The 24,856-nt window shown below is 39.0% G+C and overlaps 1 protein-coding gene across 1 annotated transcript in view; it reads right to left on the reverse strand.

The window, feature by feature from the left end:
• The window catches only part of rasef (RAS and EF-hand domain containing), a 58,360-nt gene that overhangs the window by 10,956 nt on the left and 22,548 nt on the right, over nucleotides 1–24,856 (reverse strand). The window contains exons 3-10 of the mRNA XM_061901310.1: nucleotides 17,349–17,495; nucleotides 17,166–17,256; nucleotides 13,700–13,795; nucleotides 7,076–7,153; nucleotides 6,883–6,998; nucleotides 3,240–3,308; nucleotides 3,066–3,132; nucleotides 2,877–2,962 (exon numbers count right to left, since the gene is read on the reverse strand). Of these exons, the coding sequence (XP_061757294.1) occupies nucleotides 2,877–2,962; nucleotides 3,066–3,132; nucleotides 3,240–3,308; nucleotides 6,883–6,998; nucleotides 7,076–7,153; nucleotides 13,700–13,795; nucleotides 17,166–17,256; nucleotides 17,349–17,495 (750 nt within the window). The remainder of the gene's footprint in view (nucleotides 1–2,876; nucleotides 2,963–3,065; nucleotides 3,133–3,239; nucleotides 3,309–6,882; nucleotides 6,999–7,075; nucleotides 7,154–13,699; nucleotides 13,796–17,165; nucleotides 17,257–17,348; nucleotides 17,496–24,856) is intronic.

Below are 24,856 nucleotides of genomic sequence, written 5' to 3' on the forward strand. Positions count from 1 at the left end.
AAACAAAATTGTTTTTGACAACGTTTATTCAAATGTCAGGTTAGGGTTGTACGATATACCGGTACTAATAAAGTACCGCAATACTAATTGATTGAAATCGGTACTATATTGCCTCTGAAAAATACCGGTACCGTCCTTTCATCTGCGGTGATGACTACAGAGCCGAGGCGCATGATGTTGAGTGTGTCAAAACGCACACACATAGTGCATGCAAGCAATAACATATTGGAGAGGAAGAATGGCAAAAAAACCCGACAATTCTACTGGTTGATAAACTAACGATAAAGGTGACGCTTTAAAGAAGGAAGCACCGCGCTTCAAGTGTTGCTATAAAACACGCCTCGCCAAATGTGGCGATTAATAGATGATGTCTGTTACCTGACACCTTTTATGTTTGCTACTTCTCTTTGTTTATAATGTCTATTTTCTGCTGGATTTGCTCTCTATTTTATGCTGCAGCTGTTACACATACTGTAATATAGTACATGGCAATGTTATATATTGTAAATATCAGTGGATCTCAAATGGGGGTACGCGTACCCCTTTGGGTACTTGAAGGTATGCCAAGGGGTACGTGAGATTTTTTTTAAATATTCTAAAAATAGCAACAATTCAAAAATCGTTTATAAATATATTTATTGAATAATACTTCAACAAAATATGAATGTAAGTTCATAAACTGTGAAAAGAAATGCAACAATGCAATATTCAGTGTTGACAGCTAGATTTTTTGTGGACATGTTCCATAAATATTGATGTTATTGATGTTGCTTTTTTTGTGAAAAAATGTTTAGCATTAAGTTCATGAATCCAGATGGCTCTCTATTACAACCCCCAAAGAGGGCACTTTAAGTTGATGATTACTTTTATGTGTAGAAATCTTTATTTATAATTGAATCACTTGTTTATTTTTCATTAAGTTTTTAGTTATTTGTATACCGGTATATATTTTTTCCAAATAGTTCAAGAAAGACAACAGTGTAATATTTTGCACTGCAATAAAATTTAATAAATCAGAAACTGATGACATAGTGCTGTATTTTACTTCTTTATCTCTTTTTTTCAACTAAAAATGCTTTGCTCTGATTAGGGGGTACTTGAATTAAAAAAAATCTGCACAGGGGGTACATCACTGAAAAAAGGTTGAGAACCACTGGTATATATGATACAAACATATAATATAATATATCCTATACTGTACATGTAATATGTAAATATTACATATATATGTTATATTTTATATTGCTTTTAGTCTATTTTATACATGTATTGTCCTTTCCATCTTTTCCAACATTTTTAACTGAGCTACTGTGTGGAACAATTTCCTTTGTGGATCATTAAAGTTTAAGTCTAATTAGTATTACCACCTTTGCTTCAAACTTAGGTAAACATTTAAATAATAAACATTCAGATCTGCACAAGGAGTTATAAAGAGTGATAAGTAATAATGTAGTTGTTACATTTTTCCTGCTGTTTGGCTGTGGTGCAGACTGTCGTCAAGGAGCAAAGGGCAGACGTTCCCTTCGAGGTCGATGTTTTTGTCGGGGTTAACCTTTTCATTTTACAATGGGTCTGCTAAGCTCCGTTTTCCGGTCAGAATTCGAGGCCGCCGATTTGTGACATTCTGGTTGCTTTATTATTAGTTTTGTAGGACACAACCGGACGCGTTCATTTTTGTACTGCGTACTGCAGGCGCTACCTCTCCCTCTCTTTATTCGTCCACTGACACACTGATGTCACTCAGCCAACACCTTGCCATTCTCACAAACACTAGTCTCATAACCAGCTCCTCTGTTGTGCACATGTAGATATATAACATGTAGATACATAACAGGTAGATACATAGATGCGCACACAGCTGCTTAGATTGATGCCAAATATTAGTGGAGATAAGACCGCCCATCTAACGTCAACTAGTGCCAGTAAAATGACTGAATTTGGTAACAAACTGCTACAATTTGTGTTTTATCTTTAACAAATGTGTGTTTTACCTGCTACATGGCTTATCAGTGTACATTTATCCATAGTTTTGTTTTAAGTACTGACTAATGATTGTATTTTTCTTGAAGCACAGACCAGGATTGGCAACCATAAATTGAAATTAATAGAATATTATGTTAATAATGCTTTTTTTTTTTAAATCATGTTCTTATGTAATTCTTGATTATAGAAAATTGTAAATTGTTCTGTATGTTCGTATGGGTTTAATGCCCTTTAATTAAAATTTCAACTTTCTAAAATTGTTATTTGAGTGCAATAGGAAACATATGTTAATCGTATTGTAAGAATTTCTGTTAAAATAAAGCCAAAATTGACATTTTTTAGTAGTATCGAAAAGTATCGATATACATTTTGGTATTGGTATCGGGACAACCCTATGTTAGGTTATGTTGTTGATTTGACCATTGAAATTTGGTCAAGGTTGGACATTAGCTACAAATAAAACTATTTCCCAACATTGTTCCAAAGTCAGTTTTAAAGGAAATGTTTGTGTAATCAACATTGTATCAAGGTCTTGCGCCTGCTGGTACATAACATATTTGTGTGCTGCATGTCAACAACATGACGAAACGCCACAGTTTGGACCATACGATGCCATGAATGTGGAGGGAAATGAGTGTCTCCACGGTGACAGCTGATATACACGCAAAAACCTCATTTAAACATGGCGGTTTGCACCACTTTTGCACTTGTTGTCAGCTATCAGTTGCTGTTGTAGATAACTCGCCACTAATAATACACATATATTTATAGTTTGTACATACTATTTAGCACTTGTTATTTGAATCAGGCCCTAAGTATTTGAATGTGCCACTGAAACTGCAATCTGCATCAAATCCAGTTTGACATGCTATATATAACAAATTTAACCTTACCTGTCCAAAGCGTACGGGGAAGTGTAACAGATGCTTTTACTTCTGCCTTTGTCCTTTGTGTTACCCGATGACCCGCTGTTACCGGACTGTAACACACACATTCACACAGTACTTCCAAGAGTAATTTTACAAAGAATAGCCGATGAGTTTGTCCAGCACGACTCTTAAGGCATTGGGGAGTCAGGTTACCTTAGTGAGCCTCTCCAATGCAGCTCTCAGGCTGTCGTTGCTGTCGTTGAGCTTCCTGTTGGCTGTCCTGTCCGCGCACAGAAACACATTATTTTTTATACAACCATACCTAATCTGTTAAATTGAAGCAACAGCTGACTAAAATGTCCTTTGGTGTCGCTGCGCGTGACTTACTGCAGAATGTCAATCTGACTCTCCAGGATGTCGCGCTCATCAGAGAAGTGCACCATGAGCTCCTCGTCTCTGCAGGTACAAAAATGTTATACAGCTTGAAAAATACCCAAAATGTGAAAAATAATTTTATACAAACAAAAATGCAAGTTAGCTGCAAAATGGCATTTTCGGGAAATTTGCCTTTCATGACCCGGCCATAGGGGTGCCTTTTTTTTAACATCTCTGTATTTTTAGGCCATATCGCAATACATGATATAGATCTCGATATTTTGCCATAGCCTTGAATTAACACTTGACACATATAATCACAGCAGTATGATGATTCTATGTGTCTACATTAAAACATTCTTGTTCATTCTGCATTAATATATGCTCATTTTAAACTTTCATGCAGAGAGGGAAATCAAAACTAAGTCAATTGACCAAAAGTGTATTTATTAAACAGTTATTAAGCAGTGGCACAAACATTCATGTCATTTCCAAAACAGAAAGTGCAAGATTGTCAGAGACATTTTAAAACAAGCTATGAGTGCACTTTTGTGCATGATGTCACTAAGATGAAATATCAAAACAACACAAAATTAAAGTGCACTTTTTGTACAGAACGCCACTACAATAGTTTAAAACAACTAAAGTGCACTTTTGTGCATGATGTCACACAAGATATTTCAATAACTGTCAAATACAAATGAGCTGCATGATAGGAAATCAAATAGTGTATGTCCTTCGCTATGTGGTAGGTTACTGCGGAGGCTATCTCCTTTTGTTGTTGACTATTTTTTTTATACAGTGTTGATCTGGAAATGTTTGCCTCGGCCTTTTGATGGTGTGGGCGTTTGGCACCGAATGGAGATGTTGAACTGCGGAGTATGCACTCTTCATTCTCTAGCAGGTGACTTTTCAAATGATGCTACATATTAGCAGTAATGCTACTTTTTGTAGAAACGCTATTGCCCCACACTTGACAAATTACGGTTGTCTGTTCGACATATTTGGACCCTCTGTTGTTTTTCTTGAGAATTAATTCTTACTTAATTTGTTACCAGATTTGCGCCTTATTTCTCTCGTATTACCACTCGCACCACAGCTAACGTTACCCATGCTGCTAACTTTCTGCTCGGCGAGGGCGTAAACGTATGTGACCTATGTAAAAAGGTGCGCTTGCTGTCTGTGAGAAAGAGGGACAAGAAAGATTGAGAAGAGCCTTTAGTGTAATGCCAGCAGCTAAAAGCAACTGCGCGAGAACGTATACTCGAATATCACAATATAGTCATTTTCCATATTGCACAGACAAACCCACTATATATCGAGTATGTCGATATATCGCCCAGCTCTACTATTTTTTATAGCTAGCAGTAGCTGCAAACAAGGGAGCTGGCTAGTTGCTAATGCATCTTACTGTGAAATGTTCATTGACTTCATTGTGTTGCTGTGCTTAACTTTGGCTTGAATGATATCCACTCATCATCATTGGTCACTTTTTTCATTAAAACTTTGCATCAACAATTCCGCCTTCTAATAAACGTCTTTTGGTTTAGATTGACAGCACCAGACAGGTGTCAACGTAACACTGTGGCACAATGTTTAATGTCGTACTTGTGTTGGTGTGGCGTTGGATTGTGTACCTAATGGAGGGTCCAAAGAGTCACATGATGCCGTGATAGGAGTCATGTGTGCCTTTATCATATTTAGGTTGCGCCACACAGCAGCTGTAAGGCAGGGCGTGTAGTTTATGTCATTTGTGACGGTCTGTTGACTGTTGTCAAGTCTGTGCTGGTGTTGCTAGGCAACCCTTGAGAGGAGGACACAGACCATGTGCCTGTCCTCGTTTCAGGTCCAGGATATCCTGTTTCGACTGTGACAAAGAGAAACCCCTGCGGGAGCTCATAGTCACAAGGGGGGGCTGGTTCTGATTGCCATCTCCGACCCTCAGGAGTTTGAGGAAACTGCCGCCAAGACATGTTGCACGGCGTGCTGGGTTACACTGTTCAACCCCAGCCCTGTAGATGGCGATAATGTTCATTAGCACAGCCTGACTCATATTTTCAGCTTCTTTTCTACAGCTCCCTCTGCTGGATGTAGTGGTCCTCATCTGCAAGTGGACTGTGGTGGGTTACATTCCAGAATCTGGCCTTGCGCAAAATTCTTGCTGAGTCAGCACACCCGTCTTACCAAGCATTGGCACAAATGTGTTGTAAAGCAACATTATGCGACAATAGTACCTTAAAACAGTGTTTTTCAACCACTGTGCAGTGGCACAATAGTGTGACGTGGGAGATTATGTAATTTCACCTATTTGGGGTAAAACATATTTATTTGCGAACCAGTAATTATAGTCTGCAAATAATGTGTTGTTGTTGAGTGTCGGTGCTGTCTAGAGCTCGGCAGAGTAACCGTGTAATACTCTTCCATATCAGTAGGTGGCAGCAGGTAGCTAATTGCTTTGTAGTTGTCGGAAACAGCGGGAGGCAGTGTGAAGGTAAAAAAGGTGTCTAATGCTTAAACCAAAAATAAACAAAAGCTGAGTGCCTCTAAGAAAAGGCATTAAAGCTTGGGAAGGCTACAGTATGCAGAACAAAACTAAAACTGAACTGGCTACAAAGTAAACAAAAAGAGAATGCTGGACGACAGCAAAGACTTACTGTGGAGCAAAGACAATGCACATCCGAACATTTACATGACAATCAACAATGTCCCCACAAAGAAGGATAAAAACAACTGAAATATTCTTGACTACTAAAACAAAGTAGATGCAAGAAATATCGCTCAAAGGAAGACATGAAACTGCTACAGGAAAATAGCAAAACAAGAGAAAAAGGCACCAAAATAGGAGCGCAAGACAAGAACTAAAACACTACAGACAGAAAAACTTCAAAACAACTCAAAAGAAGTCACGGCGTGATGTGACAGGTGGTGACAGTACACCTACTTTGAGACAAGAGCTATCAATCAATCAATCAATGTTTACTTATATAGCCCTAAATCACGAGTGTTTTAAAGGGCTGCACAAGCCACAACGGCATCCTCGGCTCCGATCCCACATCTATATTGATGCATGGTTGGTTATGGTTTAAAGTCCAACAATTGCGACAACGACATTTTACTGTCAAGTTTAATTTTTTAATGATTTCTGCTGGTGGTGTGCCTCCGGATTTTTTCAACGCAGAAAAATGTGCCTTGGCTCAAAAAAGGTTGAAAAACACTGCCTTAAAACAACAGCGCCATGTTGTTACCATGGCAACACAAGATGACCTACACTAGTGGTCTGCAATACTGGTGGACCAACCGGGAAAACCTACTGTGATAGCATTAGATAGCATCTTTACTAATTAGGACTTCTTTGGCTTCTGACCATGTCTTTGTAACATTCTGCAGTGGTCTACGATGTTTCTTGATGAACATCCGTAGTAACGTTTATTTAACTTATTTAACTTGACGTAGCGGTCTGAAATACTGCTTGACCAGCCAGGACACATCTGATGTTGTGTTAGTGCTAGCATCCGTGCTAATTGAGTTCATGACTTCATGAGCTTCTTGGTTAACTTCTGTGGAAGGCTTACAAGTAAACAACCTTGGAGTTAATCTAATAATTTCTTATTGCTACTTTAAAGGCAGAAGGGAAAAGAGAATATTCAAACATCACCTCTCTGAGTTCATGCTTTGGTCGGTCAGCTCGTTCTTGAGCGAGTCCATGTCGCTCTGCAGACACGCCACTTTGGTCTGAGATTTGAGCAGCTCCTGTTTTAACCGCTGATTGTCCTACAAATGACACAAAGACGGCCAACTGAACATGACTGATGGGACAAGAGAATGTTATGGTCTTCTTCTAGTCTCACCAGTGTGAGCTCGTTGATCTTCTTCTTCAGGCTGGGACTCTCGTCCTTCACAGTGATGTTCTTGTACTTCTCCTCGATCTGGTAAAGACACATTTTAGAGGTTTATTAAAAACATTATGCTAATAATGTTAAAATATGTCATATTCATGCTTCAGGCAGAATACACCTTATGTAAAGGTAGCATTACCGTTTTTTAATAATAATTTTCTCGTAAAAATACCACTTTTAGTCTATTTTTTTTTCCTGTTATAGTATGACTTAGTTCTCATAATGTTGTGTTTTGGGTGATATTACAAATAAGTCCAGTAAAGTTTAAACTTTTTTGTTGTAATAAAACCACATTTTGTCATAAAATCATGCTTTAATCCCCAAAAGTATGTACTAGTGGGGATAAATAATTAAAAATATACTAATAATGACTAAAAATACATTTGATCTTCAAATAAATATATATTTTTTTCCTAATAAAATTACAAATTAATTTTGCAGAGATACTACATTTTTTTTATTTTGCCTTTGCCCATCAGGTGTCATTAAACTCTCCCATCTTGCAGAATTATTACAAACAAATGTGTCACTATTTCATTGGAATAGTTTAAAAAAGCAAAACAATCTTGTAATGTTACAACTTTTGCTTGTTCTATCACACCATTGTCATGTAAAATTACAACTTACTTTTGTAATATTACAACATTATTATGTAAAACTACAATGTTTTTCTTGTAATATCACATTGTTTTGTAAAACTACAATGTATTTCTTGTAATATTACTTTGTTGGAGAACTCCAATTTTTTATTGTTACAACATTATTAGGTCAAACTACAACTTTTTTTTCTTGTAATATTAAAACATTATAATGTAAAAGTACAACTTTTTTCTTGTAATATTACTATGTACAATTACAACTTTTTTTTTTGTAATTGTGACGTTTGCTGGGCATGGTGGCGATGGTGCGTCTTCCAAGATGCAGTTCGGGCTCGAACACAGCGTAAAGGTAAGAAATGATTGATTTATTTAACAAATAACACAGACTTAGTCAAAACAAACCGAACTAGCATGTGAGCTAGAAAATAACAAAAAGCGCTAGCATGGAAGCTAGGGAAAAAACAGGCTAAGAACAGAAACACTGAATCTAGGCAGAAAAGGCAAAACAAAAAGTGCTAGCATGGAAGCTAAGGAAATAAACACGGGAGTAGCGTGGAAGCTAATAAGTACAACACAGATTTACCAGAAACAGGGAGCAGCGTCGTCACTTGTCGTGGGTAACAAAAGCTAGGATGCGAGGTAGAAACAACGGAAAAGGCAGGCTTAAATAAGGGACAGTGATTTACAACAGGTGTGCGTCAAAAGCAAGGAACAGGTGAAACTTATAAGTAACCATGGTGACAGAATAAACCAGGAAGTGCACAAACAAAGTCAAAAGTCCACAACACATATGATCCGTCCAGCGGATCATAACATTTACATTCGTATGTGAAACTAAAACCAGGTTGCGTGTCTCCGAATCCACCGAGGACAAGTCAGGTGGCGGCGGCGGATGGAACGCCACTGCCGCGAAACTCTTGGTGGGCGACCTCGAAAAGGCCACATCGGTGGCCGCGGAGAAGGTGGGTGTGCGTGGCGTCAAAAGTTGAGCAGCCGTAGAGTTTTCTGAGAGGACCGCCTGCAGGCCCCAGATTGCTGCTTGCACAGCAGGCCAGCTCGAGGACGCCGACACGTCGTCGTGGAACCAGGATGTGGAATCGTCATCGTTGAAGAAGCAGGAGGCAGCATCGTCGTTGCCGTGGAAGCAGGATGTGGAGTCGTCATCGTTGAAGAAGCAGGAGGCGGCATCGTCGTTGCCGTGGAAGCAAGAGGCGGAGTCGTTGTCGCCGTGGAAGCTGGAGGTGGAGCAGTCGTTGTCGAGGAAGCAGGCTGCGTCGTCGTCATTGCCGTGGAAGTAGAAGGCGGAAGCGTCGCCGTGGAAGCAGGTGCGGGTGCCGCAGCCGAAGAAGGCGGCGTGGTCGTGGAGACAGGCGTAGTTGTCGTCGTGGAGACGGGCGTAGTTGTCGTCGACGTGGAGAGAGGCGTAGTTTTCGAAGCAGGTGCTGGTGTGGGCTCCAGTCCCGGAGCAGGCGCTGGTGTGGGCTACAGCCCCGGAGCAGGTGCTGGTGTGAGAACCAGGCAAGGGTCAAGTGCTGGTGTGAGAATCAGGCAAGGGTCAAATGCTGGTGTGAGAACCAGGCAAGGGTCAAGTGCTGGTGAGAGAACCAAGTGAGGGTCAGGTGCTGGTGTGAGAACCAGGCGAGGGTCAGGTGCTGGTGTGAGAACCAGGCGAGAATCCGATGCTGGTGTGAGAACCAGGCTTGAATCAGGTGCTGGTGTGAAAACCAGGCTTGAGTCAGGTGCTGGTGTGAAAACCAGGCTTGAGTCATATGCTGGTGCGAGAACCAAGCTTGAAGCAGGTGCTGGTGCGAAAACCAGGCTTGAGTCCGATGCTGGTGTGAAAACCAGGCTTGAGCTAGGACTAGCTACAGGTGCTAGCCGTGGTGCAGGTGGAGCGGCCTAGCGGGTCACTGTTTGACAGGGCGGAACACCGGTGGAGGAGGACGCGCTGGAGGTTGTGGTTTAATGGGTCGAAAAACCGGTGGAGGAGGTCTACGAGGAGGTTGTGGTTTGACAGGCCGAAAGAAAGGTAAAAGTGGCCTACTAGGAGGATGCGGCTTGGTAGGTCGAAAAACCGGTAAAGGAGGCCTACTTGGAGGTTGCGGCTTGGCTCAAGCACGAGCCCCCCCCCTAAAGATGCGGATCCCAGAAGCGCTCCCTGTGGTGTGTGATTGTCTCTAAGGGTGGGCGGAGGGAGGTCAGGAGGTGGGTAGACTCTTCCCCTCTAGATTGTCCAACATGTCCTTTTGAAAAAGGAGAAAAAAACCATAGACTCAGGCGGGGCTTGAGACCTAAGGGGCGGAGTAAAAAATGTAGGAGAATGTGGTTGACCACACCTACACTTAGAAAAACTGTCCTGATAATATTTTATTTTATTATTAACGTTGAAGTCATTAGAAAGTTGCTGAGAAAGAGGGTCTTCAAAAAAAAAACTCATCGTTGGTGATGTCATCAACAGTGGGCGGGATTACCTCACCGGGGGGCGTCGACGAAATTACGTCATCCACGCCGGTCTGTAGCTGAGAATTAGCCCAGTCTGTGAAACACTTAGCAAAGTGGGAAATGGGATGACCAAACAACTGTGGAGGGGAATATTGTACTGCCTGTTGTTGGCTGTGTTTAGGAGGAAGAGGATGTGGAGTATGAGCGTCACTGTCGCGAGACAAAGCCTTTTTATGTGACTTCCGCCTATGCTGACGAGTGCGAGCGTTTTGGGAGGGGAAGTCACCGGACCAGGTAGAATTGATAGGGACCAGGTAACCATCCGGGCCCCACATCATATCATCACCTGGCTCGCAGCGGCGTGTTTCAGCCTCCATCGCTCGAAGCACCATCCATGTTCCTTCATCGAAGGCGTCCTCATTCAAGCTCGACGCAAACGAACCATTCTTTGGTTGGACTCTACTGTGAGGCTTGTGTGGCATAAAGATGCCGGATTTGTTCCTCCGAAAATGCGTCGGGCAAAAACACAGCTTGAGGTAAGATATAAAGTATTTATTTAACGAATAAAAGGCTTAGGAACAAAAACACTACTGCTAACAGAAAGGTAAACAAATGGCGCTAGCATAGAGGCTGGGAATATGAACAGAAACACTATACTTGGCACGAAGGCACAAAAAGGGGGAAAAAAAAAAACTAGCATGAAAGCTAGGAATAAAATAAAGCTTAGCGTGGAAGCTAGCGAGAAAGAGCATGAAAAAACAAGTCATCAGCAGTTGCGTGAAAGCAAACTAGAGTCCGACAATGAATGACGAAAAGGGGCGAGCTTACATAAGGTAGGTGATAACGAGAAACAGGTGTGTAATATTATAACATTATTATGTGAAACTATAATTTTTTTTCTTGTAATATTATAACATTATTATGAGACAATACAACTTTTTTTCTTGTAATATTAGCAGAATATATATTACCATATTTTCCGCACTATAAAGCGCACCGGATTATAAGGCGCACCTTCATTGAATGGCCTATTTTAATATTTTGTTCATATATGAGGTGCACCGCATTATAAGGCGCACATTATAGATACTACAGTAGAGGCTGGGGTTACGTTATACATCCTTTAGATGGAGCTGCGCTAAAGGGAATGTCAACAAAACAGTCAGATAGGTCAGTCAAACTTTATTAATAGATTACAAACCAGCGTTCTGACAACTCCGTTCACTCCCAAAATTAATATACAGCTGTTTTATTATTTTCCCGGATTCAATAAACACGTAAAAAACAGTCTGATACTGTTACGGTAAATCTAACGTTAGTGCAATCACAATATAGTAACAGTCGAAATAGTGCAAAGCAATAATATATCAATAATTCAACGTTGCTCAAACGATAATGTCACACAACACAACACACAAAATAAACATGTAAAGCTCACTTTATTAAGTTATTCCTCATCCACGAATCCCTCAAATTCTTCTTCTTCAGTGTTTGAATCAAACAGTTGGGCAAATACGGCATCCAAAATGCCAGGCTCCGTCTCGTCTAAGTCGTCATTAAACGAGTTATGTCGCTGCGGTTAATGTTAATCTCTCGCTGCTGCTCTATTCCTGTGTTCTACTGTGTGACTGATCGCCTTGAGTTTAAAATTGGCCCGCTTCCAGCAGTCATATATCACAGCATGCACCGCGCGCTTCTTCTTCTACGAGGGAAAATAAGGTAGGCGGCTGCTTACCAAAATAAGGTAGACGGCTGATTACCGTAGTTGCGAGACCTCTTGTGGCATGTTTAATTCGGACACTGAAGAAGAAGAATTCGAGGGATTCGTGGATGAGATACAACTTAATAAAGTGAGCTTTACGTGTTTATTTTGTGTGTTGTGTTGTGTGACATTAACGTTTGAGCAACGTTGAGTAATTTGTTATTGCTTTGCACTATTTCGAGACGTCGTTAAAGGCCTACTTAAATGACATTTTCTTATTTAAACGGGGATAGCAGGTCCTTTCTATGTGTTATACTTGATCATTTCGCGATATTGCCATATTTTTGCTGAAAGGATTTAGTAAAAAACATCGACGATAAAGTTCGCAACTTTTGGTCCCTAATAAAAAAGCCTTGCCTTTACCGGAAGTAGCAGACGATGTGCGCTTGACGTCACGGGTTGTAAGGCTCCTCACATCCTCACATTTTTTACAATCATAGCCAGCAGCAGCTAGAGCTATTCGGACCGAGAAAGCGACAATTTCCCCATTAATTTGAGCAAGGATGAAAGATTCGTGGATGAGGAAATTTAGAGTAAATGACTAGAAAAAAATAAAAATAAATAAATAAAAAGTTTTTTAAAAAAGGCGATTGCAGTGGGAGCGATTCAGATGTTATTAGACACATTTACTAGGATAATTTTGGAAAATTCCTTATCTGCCTATTGTGTTGCTAGTGTTTTAGTGAGATTAAATAGTACCTGAAAGTCGGAGGGTTGTGGCCACGGGTGTGTTGACGCCAGAGTCTCTGAGGGAAGTCACGGCGGCTGCAGTAGGACGGAAGCTCCGCTGATGTCTCCGGTAAGAGGCGACTTACTACCACATTTTTCTCATCGAAAACTGCCGGTTGACATGTAGTCGGGATCCATGTTCGCTTGACCGCTCTGATCCATAGTAAAGCTTCATCTTCGGGAATTTTAAACAAGGAAACACCGGTGTTTTTGTGGCCAAAGGCTAAAAGCTTCCCACCTCCATCTTTCTACTTTGACTTCTCCATTATTAATTGAACAAATTGCAAAAGATTCAGCAACACAGATGTCCAGAATACTGTCTAATTATGCGATTAAAGCAGACTACTTATAGCTTGGATTGGGCTGGAAAATAATGTCCGCTACAACCCAAGACGTCAAACGCACGTGTCATCATACGTGTCATCATACCGCGACGTTTTCAACACGGCACTTCGCGGGAAATTTAAAATTGCAATTTAGTAAACTAAAAAGGCCGGAATGGCATGTGTTGCAATGTTAATATTTCATCATTGATGTATAAACTATCAGACTGCGTGGTCGGTAGTAGTGGGTTTCAGTAGGCCTTTAATGGAGTCAGTGTCGCTGCTGTTGTCTAGCTGTTCAGTGACAATTCCTGCTTTCCTGAAATCATGTCTCTCAATGGGAGCCATTTTGGGGTCTTTACATAAACACACAAATGGAAATGAAACGGCACGACTTGGCGCAGTCATATATCCTAGCATGCACCGCGAGCTTCTTCTCCTACGGGGAAAAATGAAATCGGCGGCTGCTTACCGTAGTTGTGAGACCTGTTGTGGCTCAATATTGGTCCATATATAAGGCACACCGGATTACAGGGCGCACTGTCAGCTGTTGAGAACATTTTATGTTTTTAGGTGCGCCTTATAGTGCGGAAAATACGGTTCTCTTGCTAGGCACAAATGCTAACCACTGATGACACATGCTATCCCAGACCTAATCTTAATAAACAAATATGGAGTTGATATATTCAAGTAAAAAAAAGACAGCGTTAATTATGGTTACCATTTGCATCCTCTGGATCTTACACTGGAGCTCACACACTTCAGTTTCATAACCTCTTCTCAAATCGTTGAGGTCGTCCTCCGCTCGCTTCTTCTCCTACACGAGGACAGAAAAAAAGCATCATTTATTGAAATATTGTTGATATTACAGGATCTTTCAGGATATTTGTTTTGATATGATTGCCTCTAAGACACGACTACCTTGACAAATGCTAAATTTGACACGATGGTCGGAGCCTGCTGGGCTATTGATCATTAAGTCTAAAAGTAAAGTCTCACTGTAAGTGCTCACTGTAAAGTGTGGGAGAGCACAGATGATTGGTGTCCTATTTGGTATGTGACAAAGTAAACAGTGGCTACTGAGCCAATGTGGCTCTCTTACATAAGGTTGTGCAGCGATAAGACACACTTTATGTCATACTGGGAAGATTGGCATTAAAGTTCACTGTGAAACATTACCTGCTAATGCGGCTGTGTTTCAACTAAATATTTGGTTGTCACTGTCTACTTTAAGTATTCGGTATCTTTTATTTTGTTGTCTGCTAGAAATAGATTTGCAAAAGCTTTGGAGCGTAGTTTTATTACCCCATATGAAAGTCAAAACTCTTTAACTCGCTCACATTGTTTTTTTCTTAGTGTTACAACTTTGTCTTTTATATCAAATACATTGTGCTTTTGTAATTTCCCCAAATTTTTTTTGCCTCAAAAGATATAAATTTTTTTCTAGTAAAATTCAGATTTTTTTCTAATAAAACTACAACATATTTGCCATAAACCTGAAACATTTTAAATGTTTCTGATAATCTTATGACTAAGTTAACACCCCTAAAAGTATTATTCTTTTTCCTAAAAAAAATACAATGCTTAGATTTAAAGATTACAATATTTTTTTCATCATTTTTTTTCTCATAAATTACATTTTTGTCTTGTAAAATTAAAACTTGTCTTCATTCAATGTAAAAAAAAATGTTTTGAACAAATTATGAAAATGTTTATCATAATATTACAACCTTATTTCGGATCAATTTTCACTTTTTTTTTTAAATAAAATATTTCATTCTTGTAATATAATTTTTTTTTCATAAAAATTTTTTTATTTTCAAAATGAAGAAACTATTTCATATTGAAATGAAGACATTTTTTAAAAAATGTGGGATTTTGTTTTTGTAATTTTACAATTTAATTTTTGTAAAATAGATTCGCATTACAACTTTTTCTCTTAAAATTACAAATTTATTTTTGTGAATTACAACCTTTTCTCATCAGAAAATGCTGAGTTTTTGTCTAATAATATGAATTACTATGGGCCAGTCCCGTGAGGGTGGTGGTGTACAAAATGACTCTTCGCATGTAGGGGTAGTGGGCATAACGAGGGGTAGGGGGTGTGAATCTAGCCCTTGAGAGTGAGGGTTTTCAGATGCTGACTCTATCATGTAGGGCCAGAGAAAATTCACCAGTTTCTGCATAAATGATATATTGTATTACATGTTAGTTTCTAACGTAAGTTTGTAATGTTAACCAGCTAGCCACGATAGCTAACATTAAGCTAAAATACTTACTAAAAGCTTGCGAATGTGAAAACATTTATGTTACATACATAAAAAAAAAATCACAAGAGATACTAGTTGTAGATGGCGGCTTCTTCAATGTAGTTCTTCGTTTATTCATCAAACGAAGCATGACGAATGATTAAAAAAAACTAACTATCAGTCATTAACTCCATTGTTGCCCAGTTTGTTGTGCAATAGTGGGACTAGAGGCTTGTAGGGTACATCGCTATTAATAAAGTACCACGTCACTAATCAATTAAATACCACTGCCTTTGGAAAATACTGGTAGCTATTTATCATCTGCATATATGTCAAAACGCACACATTAAGCGCACACAAACAGATAGAGCAATTCTACTGGTTAATAAAGAGGGTGCGTGAAGTGCAATACAAAGGGACGGCGTGGCGCAGTGGAAGAGTGGCCGTGCGCAACCCGAAGGGTCCCTGGTTCAATCCCCACCTAGTACCAACCTCGTCACGTCCGTTGTGTCCTGAGCAAGACACTTCACCCTTGCTCCTGATGGGTGCTGGTTAGAGCCTTGAATGGCAGCTCCCTCCATCAGTGAGTGAATGTGTGTTTGAATGGGTAAATGTGGAAGTAGTGTTAAAGCGCTTTGAGTACCCTGAAGGTAGAAAAGCGCTATAAAAGTACAACCCATTTATTTATTAATTTATTTGGGCTTCAAAACGTGACGCTTTAAACTTGGAAGTGCCGCACTGCAAACACTTCAAAACACGCCTCGCCAAATGTGTCAATACAGCATTAGCATCATTGCTTCAAACTTAGGTAAACAAAACAAATATTCAGATCTGCACAGGGAGTTTAAAAAGTGACAGGTTATATAGTTAACAGCTTATAGATAGATAGATACATAGATATTAGAACAGCTAGTCGGCTTGTTGAAAATCAATAGTGCAGTCCAAAACGCCCTTGTTTCGTAAATGAATGCAAGTGAATTGACTGAATTTCTTGACAAATTCCCACTATTTAATTTCTGTTTCATCTTTAACAATGTGTTTTACCTGCTTATATGTGTACAATTAGCCCTATTGTTTTCGGTATTTACTAATGATTGTATTTCTCCAAATAAAGACTGACTCAAAGTGGAAAGCACAAATGATGAAACATTTAATACAATGTCACTAAAGCTTTATATTCTATTTTAACCTAATCCTAGATTATAGCAGGCTGTATGTAATATGTAAAATAATTGTGAACTGTTCTTTGAGTGCAATAAGAAAAAGTAATGTGTTTGATGCCTTTTAATCTTAATTCCAATCTTCTAATTTTGCTCTATATCATAAGATTTTCTGTTAAAATTAGGCCAATAATGAAATTTTTTGTGGTACCCTTTACTTTGAAAAGTATCCAAAACTATTGAAATACATAACAATATATATTTTGGTACCATAATATTGGTGTTGGTACAACTTTATGTGGGACAAATGTGCAAACGTGACTATGTAATTGCTTACGTGCCTGAACAATGTAGTGACAGAGCAAGTGGTGTCCCAATGTCAAGAGATTACATATCTTGACCCAGTTTTACTTCATTTTGAGGGTGTAGTGGTAGTGAGTGAGTTATTTTCAATAAATTACATACTTTTCCTGGACTAAAGTCTTGATGAAATACCAAGGAAACCAAGTATGCGCTTAAAGGAAATGTGCGCTTAAAATCCCAGTTTGTTTGTTTTTGTTCGACAGAAGGGAAGCGTTAACTAACTGCTTACTGCTTCCTAAGACGCATACAACCTCACATTGTCAAAAATATTACAAACATCTTGTACTTTCAGTTTTTTTCTTGTAACATCATGTTTTTTTTCTTTTCAAAATGAAGATTTTTTTTTAATTAAGACTTTTGCTACACACAATTTTAAACATAGTGATTTTGCAGGTGTTTTTTTTTAGCACCTTACCTGGGCTCGTGTTTTCCTCTCAGCAGCATGTATGCGTTGGTCCATTTCCTCCTCCATCTCGCTGAGCTGCATGGAGGCTTGGTCCTGCGCACTGAAACACGACACCAAGCATGAAGCACACGAAGTTTGTGCCCTTTTTAATGTCCAAACACAACCCAAGTGCACTACAAGTCTGTCACCTACCGCCTGATGGCCAATGCTAGGTTCTCCATCTCAGAGTTCTGCTGCTTGATCTCCTTAGTGAAGCAGAGGAGAACTTTCTCCAGCTGTGGAATAAGTCTGGGCTCATTCATACTGATGTTTTGGTACAGTGTCGCCACGTGCTCCTGCCTGCAATGAGAAAATGCAGTGGAAAAGCTTTGTCATACAGCACATGGACATGATGGACGGGTGGATAGATGGATAGATAGATAGATAGATAGATAGATAGATAGATGGATAGATAGATAGATAGATAGATAGATAGATAGATAGATAGATAGATAGATAGATAGATAGATAGATAGATAGATAGGTAAATAGATAGATAGATAGATAGATAGATAGATAGATAGATATATAGATAGATAGATAGATAGATAGATAGATAGATAGATAGATAGATAGATAGATGGATAGATAGATAGATAGACGGACGGACGGACGGACAGGATGGACAGAGACAGACAGAATGGACTCATGCGCCGTCCTTCTAAAAAGTTGACTGGGAATTGAATTTGAAGTTTTTGCAGCAAGCTAACTAATGTAACTAACTGACTAACTAACTACCTGCAAAAAATGTAACTTTTCACTCAACAGATCTGTACTTTGAGGTCAAATTGATCAGTCGTAATTAACATTAAAATTGATTCCCAATTAAGTAGTGTTAGGTGGCGACTTGTCCAGGGTGGACCCCGCCTATCACCCGATTGTAGCTGATATAGGCGCCAGCGCCCCCCGCGACCCCAAAAGGGAATAAGCGGCAGAAAATGGATGGATGGATAGTTAAATCATGAGTTGGTTGGTGTGTACTTCAGGGTTTGTTAATGGTTTTAGTGAGTCCATGCATGTGTGTGTTTGTGTCTGTGTGTGTGTGTACATTGAGGGCCTGATCTACTAAATGTAATAATGTGTATTAAAACACGTGCAAACTTGATAGCACATGCAAACATTATCTAGTAAACTTGTGAGCAGCTGATTGCGTCTCTTAAACGAGCAAAATAAGGAACGCAATCCTTTTAGCCTGTCTGTCTTCATGACTATGCAGAATATATGTGGATTATCAGAACACTTGCTATACTCGGAGGAGAAAACAGTATTTAGCACATGCTTTGATCGATAAAAGCTGAAACTGTTCTGCAGCCGCTGTTTACCGTCTATATTTAGCACGTCTATGAAGGACGTGCAAACAAGCAGCTGCTGCAGAAATGACTGTGCGAAAGGAGGCGATTGCGTTGTCAACACATATGGACTGTCAAAAATGAAAAATAATTGACATATGGTCTATTTAGCAATTTGGATGACTTAAGAGGCCGAATAAAACAAATTGAATTGATGTGTTTTGGTGTCTGCTGTTTTTTTTTTTATGATGTTTGTTTTTTCATATAAAATATATTTTTAATATAGCTCTTACCGTATTTTTCGGATTATAAATCGCTCCGGAGTATAAATCGCACCGGCCGAAATTGCATAATAAAGAAGGAAATAAACATATATATGTCGCACTAGAGTATAAGTCACATTTTTTGGGAAAATTTATTTGATAAAATCCAACATCAAGAATAGACATTTGAAAGGCAATTTAAAGTAAATAAAGAATAGTGAACAACAGGCTGAATAAATTTACGTTATATGACGCAACTGAGAATGTGCCTGGTATGTTAACATAACATATTATGGTAAGAATAATTCAAATAACTATAACATATAGAACATGCTATCCATTCACCAAACGATCTGTCACTCCTAATCACTAAATCCGACGAAATCTTTGAGTTTAAAGTTAAAGTACCAATGATTGTCACACACACACTAGGTGTGATGAAATGTGTCCTCGGCATTTGACCTATCACCTTGATCACTCCCTGGGAGGTGAGGGGGGCAGTGGGCAGCAGCGGTGCCACGCTCGGGAATCATTTTTGGTGATTTAACCCCCAATTCCACCCTTGATGCTGAATGCCAAGCAGAAAGGTAATGGGTCCCATTTTTATAGTTTTGGTATGATTCAGCCGGGGTTTGAACTCACAACATACTGATCTCAGGGCGGACACTCTAACCACTAGGCCATTGAGTAGGTGTCGCTTCTAAACAACTCTGCCAACTCCAAAGGTAGACAATGCGCCACTTCCTCTTCTACCGGTACGTCGCTTACGTCAGTCATCATCAGTTGCTGTTCCAATTATTCCAACCTTTCTGAATCCAGACAGGGTGGTTTCGGTTGTCACTGAAGCCCATGCTTTGTCGATCCATCCAAGACATCCAGAAAAGGCGGTATAGCTCGGTTGGTAGAGTGGCCGTGCCAGCAATTTGAGGGTTGCAGGTTCGATTCCCGCTTACGCCATCCTAGTCACTGCCGTTGTGTCCTTGGGCAAGACACTTTACCCACCTGCTCCCAGTGCCACCCACACTGGTTTAAATGTAACTTAGATATTGGGTGTCACTATGTAAAGCGCTTTGAGTCATTAGAGAAAAGCGCTATATAAATATAATTCACTTCACTTCACTTCAAAAGTTGCAATATTATTCGATATTTTACGGTAATGTGGTAATATTTTCCACACAGAAGTCACTCCAGAGGATAAGTCGCACCCCCGGCCAAACTATGAAAAAACCTGCGACTTATTATCCGAAATATACGGTATATGACAAAAACTTCTTGCAATCTGCATTTTTTTGCGCGTGGAACATTCCAGCGCACGCTCGCACACTTCCACTATCGCTAGACAATGATTAGAGACTCAATAACTAGGAACGCTTTGTTAGCGTCTTCCATGAGCGCACCTTCGAAAGTGGGTTCTGTTGTAGATGAACCGCAGGACTCCTACTGAGATGCCCATAAAAAGTGGTATATGTATGATGCATGTTTGAAAACATAGCAAAACGCCACAGGTAGGAGCAAGACAACACAAATGTGCAGTTAATGATTGTTTCCATGGTGAAAGCTGATGAGTACACGCAAAACATCTGATTTTCATGTACTGAATGCAAAAGCAAAGCAAAGCACTTTGAATTAGTAGAGAAAAAGCACAATATAAATATAATTGACTTCACTTCACCACAATGATATTGTTTTGTGGACTTTTCTACTGTGATGATGTCGTTCCGTGAGATTTGGATAACGTTACATCCACACTGCAAAAAGTCAGTGTTCACAAACAAGAAAAAAAATACATAAAGTAGGGGTATTTTATTTGAACTAAACAAAATTATCTGCCAGTAGAACAAGACAATTTGGCATGTCAAGACTTTCCTAAACAAGTAAAATTAGCTAACCTCAATGAACCCAAAAATACCTTAAAATAAGTATATTCTCACTAATAACAAGTGAACTCCCTGGGGGCTGAATTTCCCCCAGGGATCAATGAAGTATTTTCTCTTGTTTCATTGAAAATAAAACAGCAAAGTCCATTTGGCTGTCATCTATTTTAATATGACACACAATTGTGTCAAAGTCATGATTTTTTTTCATGCTTGAAATAAGAAATTATTACTTAAAAAAAGTAGTTTTATACTTCTGAGTGTTGATGACACAGCTTTGCAACAGTTGATATTCTACTTTCAAGCATGTTTCACTTAATATAGGTCATAAAACCTCAGCAACAAGCTGTAATATCTTACTGAGATCATTTAGGACCAAAACCCTTAAACCAAGTACTACACTCTAACATAAAATCTGTTTAGTGAGCAGAATTATCTTATCAGACAGAAAATAAGCGAATATCACCCTTATTTGAGATATTTAATCTTACTTAGATTTCAGTTTTTGCAGTGCATAGTGCTCATTGGATTGTGCAGGTTTAGCTAATGAAGCGTTCCTAGTTATTGAGTCTCGAGTCATTGTGTAGTGATAGTTGAAGTGTGTCATGTAGCATTATAGTACACCGAGCTATGTTGTGTTGACTGACAGGGCGGGCTCTGAGCTCCAATGCTGAGCACACAGACATGGCCGGCGTAAGTCAATAGCTCGCAGCCACCCTTAACCTAATGTAGAGACAAAGTATGAAATCATGACAAAACTGACCACATTGTCAGGTTGGCAGGTTTGAAGGAAGCCTCCCTCACATGCCTGACTCCTTAACGCCCCCAATAAGACAAAATGTTATTTCATCAACTTAAAAACAGACATTGCTTTGAGTTGGCGACTGTCAGCTGATTGCAGACACAGCAAAGATGACGACCAGGAAATAAGAGAGCGTATTTAGTTCTTGTGGATCGGACTTGACCGCTGTGACAATCAATGTCCTGTAAACAACCACACTGATCTCATGTCAGCCCACAAACCGACTAGAGTTCGCATCATTAGTGTTCATAGAAAAACATGTACAATCTTGGTGGGTTGCCCATGACATCAAGTCAGGACGCCATGTGCTTGCACTCAGGTGCACGGCCGCCAAACAAGAGTCAGAGAAGCAAGATATCTGTCCAGAGAAAATTGGAAATGTTCTCATTAGTGCAAATGTGCTTCAAAAGCACAAACACTGAAATCTTTTGACCAAGTAATTTGTTCTTAAATAACTAAGTACATTTTTCAAAAACCCAATGCTGTATTTTGCATCTTTTGTGCTTCTTAAGCTTCACTGATCGTGTTTTAAATATTGGCTTGTACCGTATAATTTTAAGATTTATTAAAATAAAAAATGTGCCAAGTGGACAAAATCTATTTTTATTTCTGGCAGGCGTTGTACTATTATTCTCAATTTTAAAACCAGCACCTTCTATTTGTTTTTTGGTTGATTTATTTTGTCAGAATGACACATTTCAGAAAAACAGCCCCGTGTATTTAGGAATTTGCTGCAAAAATGTTAGAGTTGTAATAAAAATGTAAGATTTGAACTAAACTCATTCCTAGGCCAGACAATTCCTTTTGTTCTGTTGGACATATGGAGAAGTCACCAATGTTGTGTGCATAATGTACAAAATGGACATTAACCTTGCTCGCTGAGTCTTATAGAAGTCTGCTCTCCAAGGTATAATGTTATTATATTACTTTATAAAACTACTGTAATTGTTAGTACTACACTATAATATACATACATATATATATACATATATATATATACATATATATATATATATATATATATATATATATATATATATATATATATATATATATATATATACACATATAAATACACACATGGGCAGCACGGTGGAAGAGGGTTTAGTGTGTGAACTGAAGTGTATTATATTTATATAGCGCTTTTTATCTAGTGACTCAAAGCGCTTTACATAGTGAAACCCAATATCTAAGTTACATGTAAACCAGTGTGGATGGCACTGGGAGCAGGTGGGTAAAGTGTCTTGCCCAATTACAAGATGACGTTATATTGATCCGACCGGGCCACGCCTTATCGCACTACTAGCCACGCCCCCACCGCAACATGTCAGTATATTAGCAATCTTTGGGAAATAACAATTATTGTACAGGAGACACTGTTGCCTGTACAATGAATAAATATTTTATTATGGACAGTTTGACATTGGAACATATTATTCAGTTGTTTATCTCAGTAAGATATTACAGCTTGTTGGTGAGATTTTATGACCTATATTGAGTAAAACATGCTTGAAACTAGAATATCAACTGATGCAAAGCTGTGTCATCAACACTCACAGGTATAAAAATACTTTTTTAAAGTAATAATTTCTTACTTCAAGCATGAAAAAAAAATGTTATGGTGTTGAGCACATATCATTATGTCAAGATAATGGCACTAGCATTTACTTAATTTAAGAATATTTTTTCAACATATTGAGCAAAAAGGTCCTGTGATGAGGTGGTGACTTGTCGAAGGTGTATCCCACCTTCCGCCCAAATGCAGCTCAGATAGGCTCCAGCACCCCCCGCAACCCCAAAAGGGACAACCGGTAGAAAATGGATGGATGGATGAGCAAAAAGGTCTCTTTTTTTTTTCTACCAATAAAAGTGCACTTGTTAATTATTAGATTATTAGTGAGAATGTATTTTTGGGTTCATTGTGTTTAGCTAATTTTACTTGTTTTGGAAAGTCTTGACAAGCCAAATTTTCTTGTTCTATTGGCAGATAATTTTGCTTAGTTCAAATAAAATACCCCTAATTTTTGTATTTGTTTTTGAACACTGAATTTTTGCAGTGTACTCACACTATTGCGACACTTCTACCATGTATGTTTTGAGCGAGCGCATCCAGATTGGTGAGCGTGTAATTCAGAAGTGCATGCGTAAAATACAATCTGGGTGTGCGTATCTGAGGTGTGTCTACATTTAACCAACCACAAAAGACACCACGCAATTTAAACCTAACAGAAACAACGTACAGCTGAGGTGTGTGAAAGAGAGACGCCAAGACCCGCCTTACGTTGTTTTTGATTGGTTTAAATTGCGTAGTGTCTTCTGTGGATGGTTAAATGTAGGCAGAGGGGATTGGTTATTTCGATCAATCAATCAGTGTTACTGATTGATTGATATCAATCAATCAGTAACACTGATTGATTGATCGAAATAACCAATTGATTGATATCAGTCTATCAGTGTTACTGATGATTGAAACTGCGAAAACCAAAGTTTATAATTATGAAATTTTTTTAGAGTAGTGAATGGGGAATATAACCGTGAGAAACGTCAATTGTGGCGTGGAGCATGAGAAAGAGTTAAATTGCGTGACTGTCAGGCTCAAACTGTGAAATTTGGCAGCTCTAAGCAAATGTTCGAGCGTGGACCATAAGTGTTAGGCTGCAACGATTAGTCGACATTGTCGACCATAAAATGTGTCACCGACAATCATATTTGTGAAAAAAGTTGTGACGTCATCACTCGTGTTTTTCTGGGCGGAAGTGGTCCGCATCGCCACTCGCAAAAACAATGCCAGTGATAACATGTAAAGTTTGAGGATGTTACCTCCTTTTCTTGTTTAAAAACATGAATACCTTGCTCATTTTGCAAAGCCGACCTTTTTTTTAATGGCTGTACTTCTGTGATACGCTAGCATTTAAAGCGGAGACGTGATGTCGGACATTTGGAGGGAGGATGCGGTCTCAACCTCTGTAAGACTGTTGGCCTATGCCTTGCCTGCTAGCTAGCAAGTTTGAGATTAAGTTGTGTGAAATTTAACGATCATTTTAGCCAAAGTCAACCAACTAAACTTTGTCTACATCAATTCAAGTTTTAAAGCAGCGTCAATTTGCAATGCCTTAAAAAAGGCACTATAACAAACGCGGACCGCATGCATACACAGAGACAGACAAGCCCCAATGCAGAGGTATCATAATATTAAACATACAATCTAGTAAATAGCCAACATTTTAATAATTAATCAAAGATACAATTCTACACATTGAGTCTAATAGAGTGCTAGAACTGCCAAGAGTTTATCAATAGTCACTTAAACAATTTGGAGCTGTTTAAACATCATCACAAAATGCTTTTCTTTTTGAGGAAGTTAGATTTTGTGTTTTGTTGTTTGTTTTCATTGTTGTTATGTTAAGTGTTTTTTAATACACAAACAAGGTTA

Source organism: Nerophis ophidion, linkage group LG01 (genome assembly GCF_033978795.1).
Source record: "Nerophis ophidion isolate RoL-2023_Sa linkage group LG01, RoL_Noph_v1.0, whole genome shotgun sequence".
Taxonomy (NCBI): Eukaryota; Metazoa; Chordata; class Actinopteri; order Syngnathiformes; family Syngnathidae; genus Nerophis; species Nerophis ophidion.